This window comes from Achroia grisella, unplaced genomic scaffold (assembly GCF_030625045.1).
Source record: "Achroia grisella isolate CSIRO2021 unplaced genomic scaffold, CSIRO_AGI_Agris_v1 utg902, whole genome shotgun sequence".
Classification (NCBI taxonomy): domain Eukaryota; kingdom Metazoa; phylum Arthropoda; class Insecta; order Lepidoptera; family Pyralidae; genus Achroia; species Achroia grisella.
The window spans coordinates 1,633,241-1,645,944 of record NW_026713060.1 but is presented as its reverse complement, the minus strand read 5'-3'; the positions used below and the strand labels follow the sequence as shown (position 1 = coordinate 1,645,944).

The 12,704-nt window shown below is 37.6% G+C and overlaps 1 protein-coding gene across 1 annotated transcript in view; it reads left to right on the top strand.

The window, feature by feature from the left end:
* The window catches only part of LOC131853479 (E3 ubiquitin-protein ligase UBR4), a 65,309-nt gene extending 53,138 nt beyond the window's left edge, over positions 1-12,171 (top strand). The window contains exons 82-98 of the mRNA XM_059204375.1: positions 621-758; positions 1,176-1,373; positions 1,697-1,887; positions 2,039-2,227; positions 2,415-2,583; positions 3,078-3,313; positions 3,576-3,696; positions 3,982-4,256; positions 4,810-4,944; positions 5,399-5,557; positions 6,806-6,988; positions 7,455-7,603; positions 8,284-8,413; positions 8,720-8,895; positions 9,249-9,389; positions 10,031-10,220; positions 11,605-12,171. Coding sequence (XP_059060358.1) covers positions 621-758; positions 1,176-1,373; positions 1,697-1,887; positions 2,039-2,227; positions 2,415-2,583; positions 3,078-3,313; positions 3,576-3,696; positions 3,982-4,256; positions 4,810-4,944; positions 5,399-5,557; positions 6,806-6,988; positions 7,455-7,603; positions 8,284-8,413; positions 8,720-8,895; positions 9,249-9,389; positions 10,031-10,220; positions 11,605-11,829 — 3,005 coding nt within the window. The 3' untranslated portion in view covers positions 11,830-12,171. The remainder of the gene's footprint in view (positions 1-620; positions 759-1,175; positions 1,374-1,696; positions 1,888-2,038; positions 2,228-2,414; positions 2,584-3,077; positions 3,314-3,575; positions 3,697-3,981; positions 4,257-4,809; positions 4,945-5,398; positions 5,558-6,805; positions 6,989-7,454; positions 7,604-8,283; positions 8,414-8,719; positions 8,896-9,248; positions 9,390-10,030; positions 10,221-11,604) is intronic.
* The last annotated feature ends 533 nt before the right edge of the window (positions 12,172-12,704 follow it).

Genomic DNA, 12,704 nt, shown 5'->3' with positions numbered 1-12,704 from the left:
GATGGGACCTTTAAATCAAAACAAAGCCTTGAAAACACAACTATTATATATAAATAAAATAATTCTTTGCTAAGTATAATATTTAGAACAAGTGAATATGGCAATAATGTATCCGACTCTTATAATAAATTATATTGTATCTATTAATAAATAAACTGAATTAATATGTAAGAAGAATTAATTAGTAAATTTATGTTATAGTAATTTCATCTTCCTGTCCTTATCCCAATTATTTGTTACTCATATTACTTAAGGTTTTGGCTTTTAGTTGTACAATCGGCCAGCATCCTGACATCAACCCTCTAGGAATAATATAATAAAAAAATATGGTCATTATTAGCACTTTGATAATTAAGATAAATCACGTTATTTAAAAAAATCCAATAAGTAGTTTATGTTACTCAGTTAAGTAGAAACATATCACATTATTAATTAAAATATTACAAGGATCAAAATGGTTCATACTAAATCCACACCGATTGAGCTACACGGTTATTTGCGTCTGTGTGCGTGTATTACTGTATGTGTGCGTAAATCCATGCGATTAAACCTAAAGTTGAGCGGCATCATTTTGTAATAGGCCTCTTAATATAGTATTACAATAATTGCGTCATTTTTAGGTCTGGCATCGGAGGCGCCATGGAAACAGTTCCTGGCATTACGTGGCGTTCTGCAACAAATAGCTGATTTGATGACAAAGGAGATCGAACAACTGCATCGTTTGGAAGAAACTACTCTCACTTCCGATCTCGCTCAAGGTATATTTTCTATTGAAATTCATACATCCTAGAACTCTTTAAACTTATTTGTAACCACACTGTTCTATGGGAAGGCAGTCCTATTTTGAGACTGGCGCCATATATATCTTCAAATATGTACAGACTTACGCTTTGTGTATACTGCTATTTGTAATTTATACATGTGTTTAAAATTAGAACAAACGTTACAATGCACTTTGCTGCGTAAATTACTTTTAGAAAGTACATCAAAGCGATCGAGATTTTGTGAATAACATGCTCTCGCGTAAATACAATACTGAATGGTATCATTAAGTGCACATATTCACAATGGATGTCTGGCAGGTAGACTTTTGTTTGCGACGGCATGTGTTCTAGTTTTTGTAGAAATAACTTTTAATATGTTTTCAAATGAATCATTGTATATATGCACTATAGGGTACGCCCTGAAACGGCTGACGGAGCTGTTGGCGATGTTCATGGAGGAAGGCGGTGCTCGGCGCACGTACAAGACGCGGCTGGTGGGCGCCGTACTGGGCGGATACCTAGCGCTGCGGCGCCTCGTGGTGCAGCGCACGCGCCTCACGGACGACACCCAGGAGAAACTACTCGAGCTGCTCGAGGAGATGACCACTGGTATGTACCACGTTTCTTTCATCCATACTACGTAAGCTGAAATGCAGGCGAGTCTCTATTTGAGTGCGCAATCTTTTTACAATGTGATAGAATCGAAATAAATTTCATGTAGTTATTATTAAAATTCCAATATTCGATATTTACGATTAAGATTCAAATACGAGTATATATATATTTGTTAATTCAGATGAATAGCTTTTTGAACACTCATGCAAAGCGTATATATGGGATCAGTTATACAGCAGGAGATGTATAGCTTTGTATATATATATAGTATGTCTGCGAGATTCATGTAGTTTCTTACATTTTTCAACTATCAACAGGCACAGAAGCAGAAACGGCAGAATTTATGGCCGTGTGTATCGAGACGGTACAAAAGTATCCATTACACGATTACCGAACACCCGTGTTCATATTTGAGCGGCTGTGCTCAATTATATATCCGGAAGAGAATGACGTCGGCGAGTTCTTCCTCACGCTCGAGAAAGATCCACAACAGGAAGACTTTTTACAAGTAAGTTCAGGTTATCGTATTTTTATGTGCTGTAATCTTGTATAATATTAGTTTGTTATGCCCTGTTTGAAACTTAGTCAACTTATAACTCAACGGGCGATCAGATTAAACTAGTATCTGAATAAAACTATTTATTTGCTGTAATTTGTAGGGTCGAATGTTAGGCAACCCTTACTCGTCCCTGGAGCCGGGTATAGGCCCACTGATGCGCGATGTAAAGAACAAGATCTGTACCGATTGCGAATTGGTCGCCCTGCTCGAAGACGACAACGGCATGGAATTGCTGGTCTGTAACAAGATCATGTCGCTAGACCTGCCCGTTAAGGAAGTGTACAAGAAGGTATGTAAACATTAGTATCTTTTATATATTTTGTTTAATTCCTCCTTTAGAATAAAGTATATAATTTAATAATGACGATACTACAATGGCTTTGTTTTGTCTATGAATTTTAAAAATATCATTCTATTATAGTCATTTGCTGAGTAACTAACATTTATCGTTACATTATTTCTCACGTTTGCTGTAGGTGTGGTGTACATCTGGCGAGGGTGTAGATGCAATGCGCGTAGTGTACCGCATGAGAGGTCTACTTGGTGATGCTACTGAAGAATTTGTGGAGACACTGAGCCAGACTAACGCAGAAGCCGTCGATGATGAGCAAGTGTATCGTATGGCGAATGTGCTCGCAGATTGCGGTAAGTGGTGTTACTACACATTGACATTACATTCAGTGAAATCTTTGAATATTTTCTTTCAAACTAGCTTACCGGCCAGATATCTCATTATCAAGTGCAGAGGATTTTTGCAAATATTAAAGAAAACTAAACGAATAACTAACTTTTGTAATGTTACTCGCAACTTTCTTATTTATTGCAAAAAAAATATTAGCGAAATCGGACCAGCCGTTCACGCCTGATGCAATGGGGAATGGGGATCCATTTATTTTATTTATTATTTTATAAATATTTAAAAATATGTAAGAGGATTTAACAGATTTTCTTTAAAAGTATTATTAGGAAAGAAGTAAATTATAACCGTTTAATGCGGTAACATTCAGGCGGTAATATGGAATGTATTGTCAATTTTTCTATGGAATAAGGGAAAATGGAACGATTACAAACTCCCAGAACAAGGGATGTCAGTGACTCAGTATAAATAAGCGAAAATATAATGTACGGTGTACATGCAGGCGGACTGGAGGCGATGCTGCAGCGACTGGCGGCGATCCAGCGCGTGGGCGCTGCACGCGCGCTGTGCTCGACGCTGCTGCGGCTGCTGGCGCTGTGCGCGCGCGTGCGGCGCTGCGTGAACGTGCTCACGCGGGCCACCACGCGCGCGCTGCCCGTGCTGCTGCACGCGCTACACCTCGCAGCGCTCGAGGAGCGCGACATGCCGCGCGCCCACCTCGTCTACCAGCTACTAGAGGTTACTACATTGTACATAGTATAAAATGAAATCGCTTCTGCTCTGTTCGCTTAGACCTTTAAAACTACGCAACGGATTTTAATGCAGTTTTTAACAATAGATATAGTGATTTAAGAGGAGGATGACACATGATACAGATTTGTAATGCATGCGTGCGAAACCGGGACGGGTTGCTAGTATTGTTATAGTTTAAACTTATAAATTGATGACTAGATCATGTGATTACACTGCTATAACTCTCTAAATAATAATTGTCTTTCAGATAATGGAACGTATACTAACGGTCGCCGCAAGCGAGAGCCTCGAATCGTTCCTACAATTTTCTCTAACTTTTGGTGGGCCAGAATACGTTCAAGCTCTGCTCAACTGCACCGAATGTCCAGGTACAGTAAAGGAGAAGTTTATCTATATAAAGTTTTATAGATGTTCCATCTAATGTTTCATCACTAGTGTTGCGATTCGCAATGAAATATATCCGTTTTAATGAGCATTTAATCTTTTTATATTGTCATTTAGGGAAATATAACGCATACGCCCCATAATACATAGCATATTTTGTTTATTAGTTTTTATTAATTTATTATTTAGTATTGGTACTACTAAATACGAAATTCAATAGTATGTTTTTTTTTTTGTTAAAACATAACATGGAATACTTTGTGATTCAGGTATTCGCAACAACTCAGTCGCGCTGGGTCACCTGACCCGAGTACTAGCCGCTCTAGTGTACGGCAATGATCTCAAGATGGCGATGCTCGTAGACCACTTCAAACCAGTATTAGATTTCGACCGTCTCGACTCAGAGCAATGGACCGAAGAAGAATTCCGCATGGAACTGTTCTGTGTACTCTGCGCCAACATAGAGAGGAACTCGATCGGCGGTACACTAAAGGATTATTTGATATCGTTGGGTGTGGTCCGCGATGCGTTAGAGTACATTATTGTAAGTATCTTTTTTTTTTATATAACTCTGGGGACAAACGAGCACGCGGCTCACCTGATGGTAAGTGATTACCGCCGCTCATGAGCACGCGTAACACCAGAGGAATTGCAAGTACGTTGTTAGCCTTTTAAAAAGGTTATGCCTTTTGCTCTTGAAGGTTTCAATATTGTATCGGTTCGGAAATACCATTGCTGGTAGGTAATTCCACAATGTGGTTGTACGTGACAAAAAAATGGCGGTTTCTAGAAAACCGCACTGTGGAGGACCGCCATTCATCCAGATGATCAGGGTGGTATTTTAGTTCCTGGCGGGTGGTTTGGTGGCTCCATACATGCAACATTTTTTCTTTGTTCCTTTGCTACTCATTGGCCGTAGCGTGATGTTATATAAATCTTTCCTAAGCAAATAAGCTATACAATACTGAAATACTTTTTCTATTCTAATCAGGGGTGCCTTAATATGAGCGCGTTAAACTAGAAAATAATATCTTCTTTTTAATATGAATATTGATTGGAACATTTTATACTATAGTTATTATTCTTTTGTTGAATAGAAACACGCTCCATGCGTGAAGCCGACGCTGGTGTGTACTGACTCTGACGAGCTTAAAGAGTTCATCAGTCGGCCCGCACTTAAGTACATACTGCGGTTCCTCACAGGACTTGCCGCCGAACACGAGCCCACGCAGGTAAGGTGTAATACTAATTCTTATATTATGAATTTAATTTTTCTTTTTATTATAGTTTATAATTAAAATTATATAGCTTACATAGATTTATAATGTTGTTGTGGATATTTTTTACAAGATTATATAAGACTAAGGCGCACTTAACATCACTTCAAACTTCGACTTTCCTAATGAATTTAATGTGACAAAATATACTTTTTAACATTTGATCAAAATTGTTTTCTCTCGTGTCAGATCTGTACTAATTATGGCAATACTAGTTTGCCTTAGCTGCTTGCTTGAAATATATAGCCTACGTGTTATTCTGATGTAAAAAAACTATATTACTTTAAAGTTTCATTAAAACCCATTCAATAGTTTTTGCCTGAAAAAATTAAGAAAACGTGAATCTCGTTTTTAATATTAGTATGATATATCGAATTATAAATTGTATAAAACTATGTTTCCTTTTCAGATGTTGGTGTGCGAGAAGGTGATCCCGATAGTGCACCGTTTGGAGCAGGTGTCATCGGGTGAACACGTGGGCTCGCTCGCCGAGAATTTGCTGGAGGCGCTCCGTTCACAGCCGCAGTGCGCCGCCAAGGTGCAGGAAGTGCGCGACTTCACTCGCCAGGTCGGTCATTCTTTGCTCTCTTACTTTTATATTACAGATAATAATAATATCCCTGGACAATTCACAGAATTCCGTCTAAGTCGCAAAATGTTTTTTGCAATTACATGCTTAATATATGGTACATATAAAACACCCAAACCAATACAAAACTATCATACTCATGAATATAAATTTTTGTACCGTGCGAGAAACATTAGTATAAAGTTAGCAAGTTCAGTTAGCTATCATAGAGAATTTACATAGAATTATGTTATACCTACTGCCTAGGTTCGTCAGCTTGTCCTAAGACATAGGTCTTCCAAAAGACTCCATGTTCCTCTGTCTAACGCTTTCCTTCTCCATGTTGGCCCAGACACTGCCCTTATGCCATCCTCCAAAGGAAACGAGTGCGACGAAAAGAAAGTGGCTCCTTTTCTGTCGATCTCATTTCCTTTTTTCATCTCTTGGATTTCAATGTAAGACATCGTTGATCCATTTCCTTTTCTTACTTCTTATTGCATGTCCTGTCCACTTCCATTTCTTGATTGTTTTCACTGCATCTGCAAATTTGGTTTTTTGTCTTATATCATCTCTCTTTCTCTCCCTCTCTCTCTCATCTCATATACAGGAGTCATATATTTTTTTCTCTATGTTTTATAGAGATATTTTGTTTTTTCATTACATTATATTTCATGGACCGGTAGTTTTTCCAGGAGTTACAGATCCTTTTTAATTTTTTTTTATCGAACTGATATCTGATTTTATATATGTAACAAATAAAACTTACTGAAAACAACAAACTAAAGCAAAGAACTATAATGATTTCAAAAATGGATACAACCGACTGAATGTGACTGAGCCTACAGATTGACCAGAACTGAGAGAATTATCAGTCATGGAGACCGTTTCCTGTCATTCCAGTAGAAATATATATTTTTCAAGCATAGCAATATGCCAAGTGTATTTAGTATTGTAGAGGGCACCACATTCCATACTTTAATTATTTTGCTATACGACTTTAAGTAATAAAGCCTATTTATTCCATTACTGTAGGACTCAAAATAAACAAATTAGAATATTTGAAGTGTACCCTCCCTGATCATACTTATTGATCGGTCGTTTGAACTAGTTTTACACTATTCTTTCTCCTTAACGAACGTGTTAACAATTTAGTGCCGGAAACGCAATCCACTCATTTAATATATTTAAACAAACATATTAAACGTTCAAATAAAAATATAAATACTTTAGAAATCATGTATTATTTAGGAGAAGAAACGTCTCGCAATGGCAGTCCGTGAGAGGCAGCTGGGAGCCTTAGGTATGAAGAGTAACGAGCGCGGCCAGGTGACGGCGCAGTGCTCGCTGACGCAGCAGGTGGCCGACCTGGCCGAGGAAGCCGGCGCCGTCTGCTGCATCTGTCGCGAGGGATACAAGTATCAGCCCACAAAGGTGAGTGATTATTGAATATTCATTTATGTAGGTTTTTACAAAAAAAGGTTGATGACCGATGTGAATATTATGAATAAAGCAATGATAAGTATTATAATTTAATGTTAATTATTGTTTTTCAAAGTAATCTCTGCGATATGTTATGCACTTTTGCATGCGTTCAAACCAGTTTTTAAAACATTTATTCCACTATGAAGTGGGAGTAGTCTAAGTGGCGGACTTATATGCATAAATAGCTTCTTCGGGTAAGGTGAAACGTTGACCACGAATACTGCTTAATTTTGGGGTACGTAAAACGAACTTGCATTGTCATGGTGCAGTTTCCTTGGACATCTTGAATTGTTTTTTTTTTAATTGGTGATGCCTTGTAACAAACAAACAATGATATACCAGTCTGCGGTAACCATCGCGTAATGTCTGCTAAAATTTACTACGTGAATAAATGAATTTGAATTGATTTGTTCAGGTGCTGGGTATCTATACCTTCACGAAGCGCTGCCCAGTGGATGAGTATGAGTTGCGCGCCCGCAAGACGCTTGGCTACACCACCGTGTCGCACTACAACATCGTGCACGTCGAGTGTCACATGGCCGCCGTCAGGCTAGCACGCGCCAGGTAACTTACTCTACATCGCGCATCGTACTATCAGATGTAACGCCGCCATTTCACTCTCAGCGAGATCGCTCGACAAATGTCTCGGCGGGACATTCGTCGAGGCGTGGACCAGCGAGTGGCCGGGTATATTCATTACACATTTATTTCAGTCTCGTCAGATTTGCACGCGCTATTCTTACTCTTTTTTCTTTACATACTAACGTTCGACAATTCTTGGTTTTTTGATAATTAATTAAGTAGTTATACTGTTGGAAGGCATCCTTTTAATGGGATTATAATTTAGTCAACAAATATTGTTACTCTGTTTACTGAAAACTATTAAAATATTGTTACTCTGTTAACTCAGGTTAATTGAAAATAGCTAAATTATCAATATTATGGTAAATTGTGAATCCTTACCAATATGTAATAGTTTGTTACAATCCATTGATTAGCTGAATATATTAAAAAACTGACCCGGCGAACTTCATACCGCCTAATGTATAAATATTAACATCAATATTTATTCGATACTATAGTCACTCAATTGTTTTTCCTTCCCGGAACCTCGAACACTTAAACTTTATGGTGTGGTATTAAAGTTCAAATTGACTGTTTAGTATTATTACGAATTGTTAGAAAAATGTTGTTTTAGACTTTTTCAGGCAATTATTAACTAAATATATTATTAATTTCAATAGAGACGAGTGGGAGAGCGCAGCGTTGCAGAACGCATCTACTCGATGCAACGGCCTATTGCCGCTGTGGGGGCCGCACGTACCCGAGTCGGCGTTTGCTAGTTGCCTCGCTAGGCACACTACTTATCTGCAGGTAAAATGACAAATATCTTGTTATTTAAATAGAATAGAATAGAAAATCATTTATTCAAATAAACTTAATTTAAACACTTTTGAATAGTCATAACAATTTGTTTTTATCTACCACTAAGAGATATAAAATTAAACTAAGTAAAATAATGGTATATAAAACTAAATTAATTATAGTAAAAACTTTTCTGATTTCCTATTATTCAAATTTTCGGTTAGGTACTTTACGATGAGAGCCAAGGGGCGTTTGCCCGCCCTATCCCATCGTCGCTATTTCCATGATTGCACTTATAAAATTGTACAAATGTAGGAATGTACCGGGCACCGCGACATCGGGCACACTTGCACTGTGCACGATCTGAAGCTGCTGCTGCTGCGTTTCGCTCGCGGCCGCTCGTTCCATGACGACACCGGTGGCGGTGGCCCGCTCTCCAACATGCAGCTCGTGCCTGCGCTCATACACATGGCGCTATACGTCATCAATACGTGAGTTTCTTTTTTAATTTGTTTCTAGTTGTTTCTAATTTCTTATTATATATCAACGGAAGAAAGCGGAATTGTCGTAACTTGAAGAAATCAACATCAGAGGCCAAAACCTTTTTCAAAAATTCTTATTTCATATATTTCTGGAGGAATTGGTTAAATACTTACCTATTTTCAACTTTCTATCATGATAAATAACTATGTGAGCTTATCAAGTTACGACAATACCGCCGACGATTGTCATCATCACATATAGTATACGAAAATTAAAAAAAAGCAAGCTACTGTGCGCTTAAAATAGGTATATATATATATATATGAAAGTTAACGCTGTGTGTTTGTGTATGCGTATGCAGGTCGCGCATTGCGGCTCGGGAAGTGAACGCGCTGGAAGCTCATCGCGCGTTGCCGCTGTCAAGACTGCTGGAGTCGGCGCACGACGCCGAGGGGGCGATCTACTACCTTGTGCTCAGTCTACTGCTCTACCCGCACGACAAGTATGCAAACACCCACCCTCTACTGTCTATGGCACAAAGTTACAATACAACGAACATTTTATTTATACACTATTGCCATGGTCGGTGTAGCAGCACGCAACAGGAAACTGAGCCCAGTGCTACAATGGTTTCGTTTGGTCCTCTTCTTCTGTACCGCAACGAAGGCATCAAAGTCACGGTCACCACACACACGTAGCAGCCACTTACACACGTAGGTCCCATCTTTGGCAAGTGACACTGTAAAGATGGTTTACTAGCGGCAACGGTATCAAATCTCGACGCTATTGTTGTTTTGCCGTCGTGGCCACGTATATAATCATCAGCATCGATTCAAAAATACACACAAATCCGTCATCGCAAACATTTGTATTCTTGAGTACAATTGTTTGTATCGGTCTTAGTGTTTACTATATATATGTATGTATTTACAAAAAAATCTAAATATTTATTTCAGTTGTCCACCCATAACACAAGCTCTGCTAACCATGGGACTAGATGGCGCTATGTGAATCGGCCAGGGTTATTATTATTATTACAGGGTCGTGTTCATAATCCTGGGTTATGTATTTATTTATAATAATACGTGGTAAAAAGTACTCTGACTATCTTGTTTCTCTAATATGGTCCGTGGTCGGTTACAGGTGGTTCGAATTGCGCGCGGAATGGATACGGCGCGCGCTGACTACTGCGCACGCGCGCTCTCTGGCACCGGGCGGGCCCCCGCTGCGCGCGCTGACCACCGAGCAACGCACGCCCGAGCACTGGCGCGAGTACAAGCCGTACGTCATCATGGTCGGCATCGTGGACCTGCTCTACACTGTTATGTTCAAGGTACGAGTATCTATAGTTGTCACTCGTATTGTACGTACGCTCGCTGACGCCCGAGCATATAAAAGAAGTTGCTAGGTAAATTGTCTTGATATGCGCATGTTATATGGAGGAGCGAGCAGTGTGTCTTAAAGAAAGAATTTAACTTAACCGTGTATGAATGGAAGGAGAGAGGACGTCCAACATAAAGATGTATGGTTTGTATGAAAGATAATATTTAGAAAAGGTAAGCTCAGATTGATGTCAGATAGGCATAATGGAAGATTTATTATAGTAGATTTATAACTTACGGCACCTATCCCAATTAATGGGAGCAGGGCAAGACCAATGTTGATAATGATAACGAGATAAACTTTATAAAAAGTACTCTGCGTGGGAGTCATTAATCTCAGTCCCACTAATTTAAATCGAAGTTTTGTAATATGCATCTTGATTGAAGGATAAAGCATTAAAATAATAGGATACGAGACATGGACATTTTAGTCTTCCAAAATGATAACGTATGAGCGTGACACGAACGTCACTTGATAACGTGATGTGCGTAGTGTTGTTCATGCATATAGGCGACGGTTACTACTTACCATAATGACAATCATATGTGGTTTTACAACTTGCTTTCAAATTGTATTTAGTTCCAATTAATACTAAAGCCATTTGGACTAAAAATACAATGTTTTTGTCTCGTGTACTACTTTTTTATTAACTTAGGTTACGTTACGTTACATTAAAAATGTAATGCAAAATTTAGTTTCTAGCAAAATCGAAAGGTCAATTCTATTACTAAATTCAAACGAATTTATAGTTTGAATTTTTGATAGGTGATTTGAGTGAACTGCATATATAATTTCGCAATTATTCCACAATGGGTTATATTGACAAAGACTAGACAGTACGCATGAAAGTATTTCAAAACATATGGTACATACCAGCTGTATCTAAAGTTCATGGTGATATTTTTTAAAATGTCATATGGAATGAACTTATCCAGTCATACTTCATGTATTATTTTCTTTCTACAATTTAACCACAAATAGATTTTGTATTAAGTATTTGTAGTAGTCCCGCAATTTGCCCTTTGTGTTTCGGTGTGAAAACCGAAATTACTGAATATTTTCATGTTATGAATCGAGATTGCTCTGGTGTTTTATATTTAGTTATTTTTAGAAGTCTATTACCAAAATATACATTTATTCTGTGTTTTCCCAATTTCACAAAATATATCCTTGAATGTACGAAGGCAAGAGGCGAACCGTCTTTCCTTGCAGCATTGTATCATTGGAGAACCAATAAAGAAAAATCACTTTCATAAAACAACATTCACATTCTGGGACTTATAAATCCGAGTAGTAAATACTTCGAAAGAATGTAATTAATCAATTTTCCACAGAACGTAACGGCCACGACACCTGACCAGTGGCCGATAAAGTTGGCAGAATACATCCGTCATAACGACGAGGCGAATGCTAGAGCTGCCGAGAAGATCGTTACAATACTCACAGAAGAACTACTGCCTTGTACATCATTCACCGAGTTCTGCGATGCATCTGGCTTCATAAAAGACATACACAGTCCCTATAATTTCCATCTGGCAGTCTTAGAGGAGCTTCCTTGAGGAAGGGTTTTCGTGCCACACTGCCTCAGTTACAATGGATGCATGGCTTCTTAGTACTATCAGATATATCTGTTTTATTTTTTATTAATCGCTTGAATATACTTTTCATATACGTAACCCTATTCTAACTCTATATTATATATACGTTTGATATCATATAGGGTTCGAATTGTTGCGTTTAAAAATACGCCTATAATTGCACATTAATAATAGTCACATATAACAAAATTAAATGATATTTAATGAGTAACACTGTATGCTTGTAGTCTCTTAAAATATTGTGTCTATGTATCCACTTGTATTCAGTACATGTAATTTTCGATTTCATCAATAAATAGTTCAGCTTCAATGTTTGTTTTTGTCTTATTACCTTCCTTAAAATCACTATAAAGTTTAAAAAAATATAAGGGGTGGACAAACGTTAGGTGGAGGGTATGAAAAATAGATAGTAACCGATTCTCAGAACTACTGAATATGCATATAAAATTTCATAAAAATCAGTCAAGTCGTTTTGGAGGAGTATGGTAACTAACACAACAATTTTATATATAAGATTAAAAAAATATTTATTTAAAAGAATGATATCTGAATTAATTTTTAAGAAGAATTGCGTGTTTTTTTACATCCGTAATTTCAAAGTGGTTAAAATAAACAATATTCTTTTAATCTTACTAATAACATTATAAATGCGCAAGTTTGTGAGTATGGATAATAATAATAATATAATAATAATAATCTCAGGACAATTCACACAGCACCATCTAGACCCAAGTTAAGCTAGCTAAAGCTTGTGTTATGGGTACTAGATAACTGATACAAATACATAGATATTTTTTTTTCGTAAATACATACTTAATATACATAGAAAACACCCA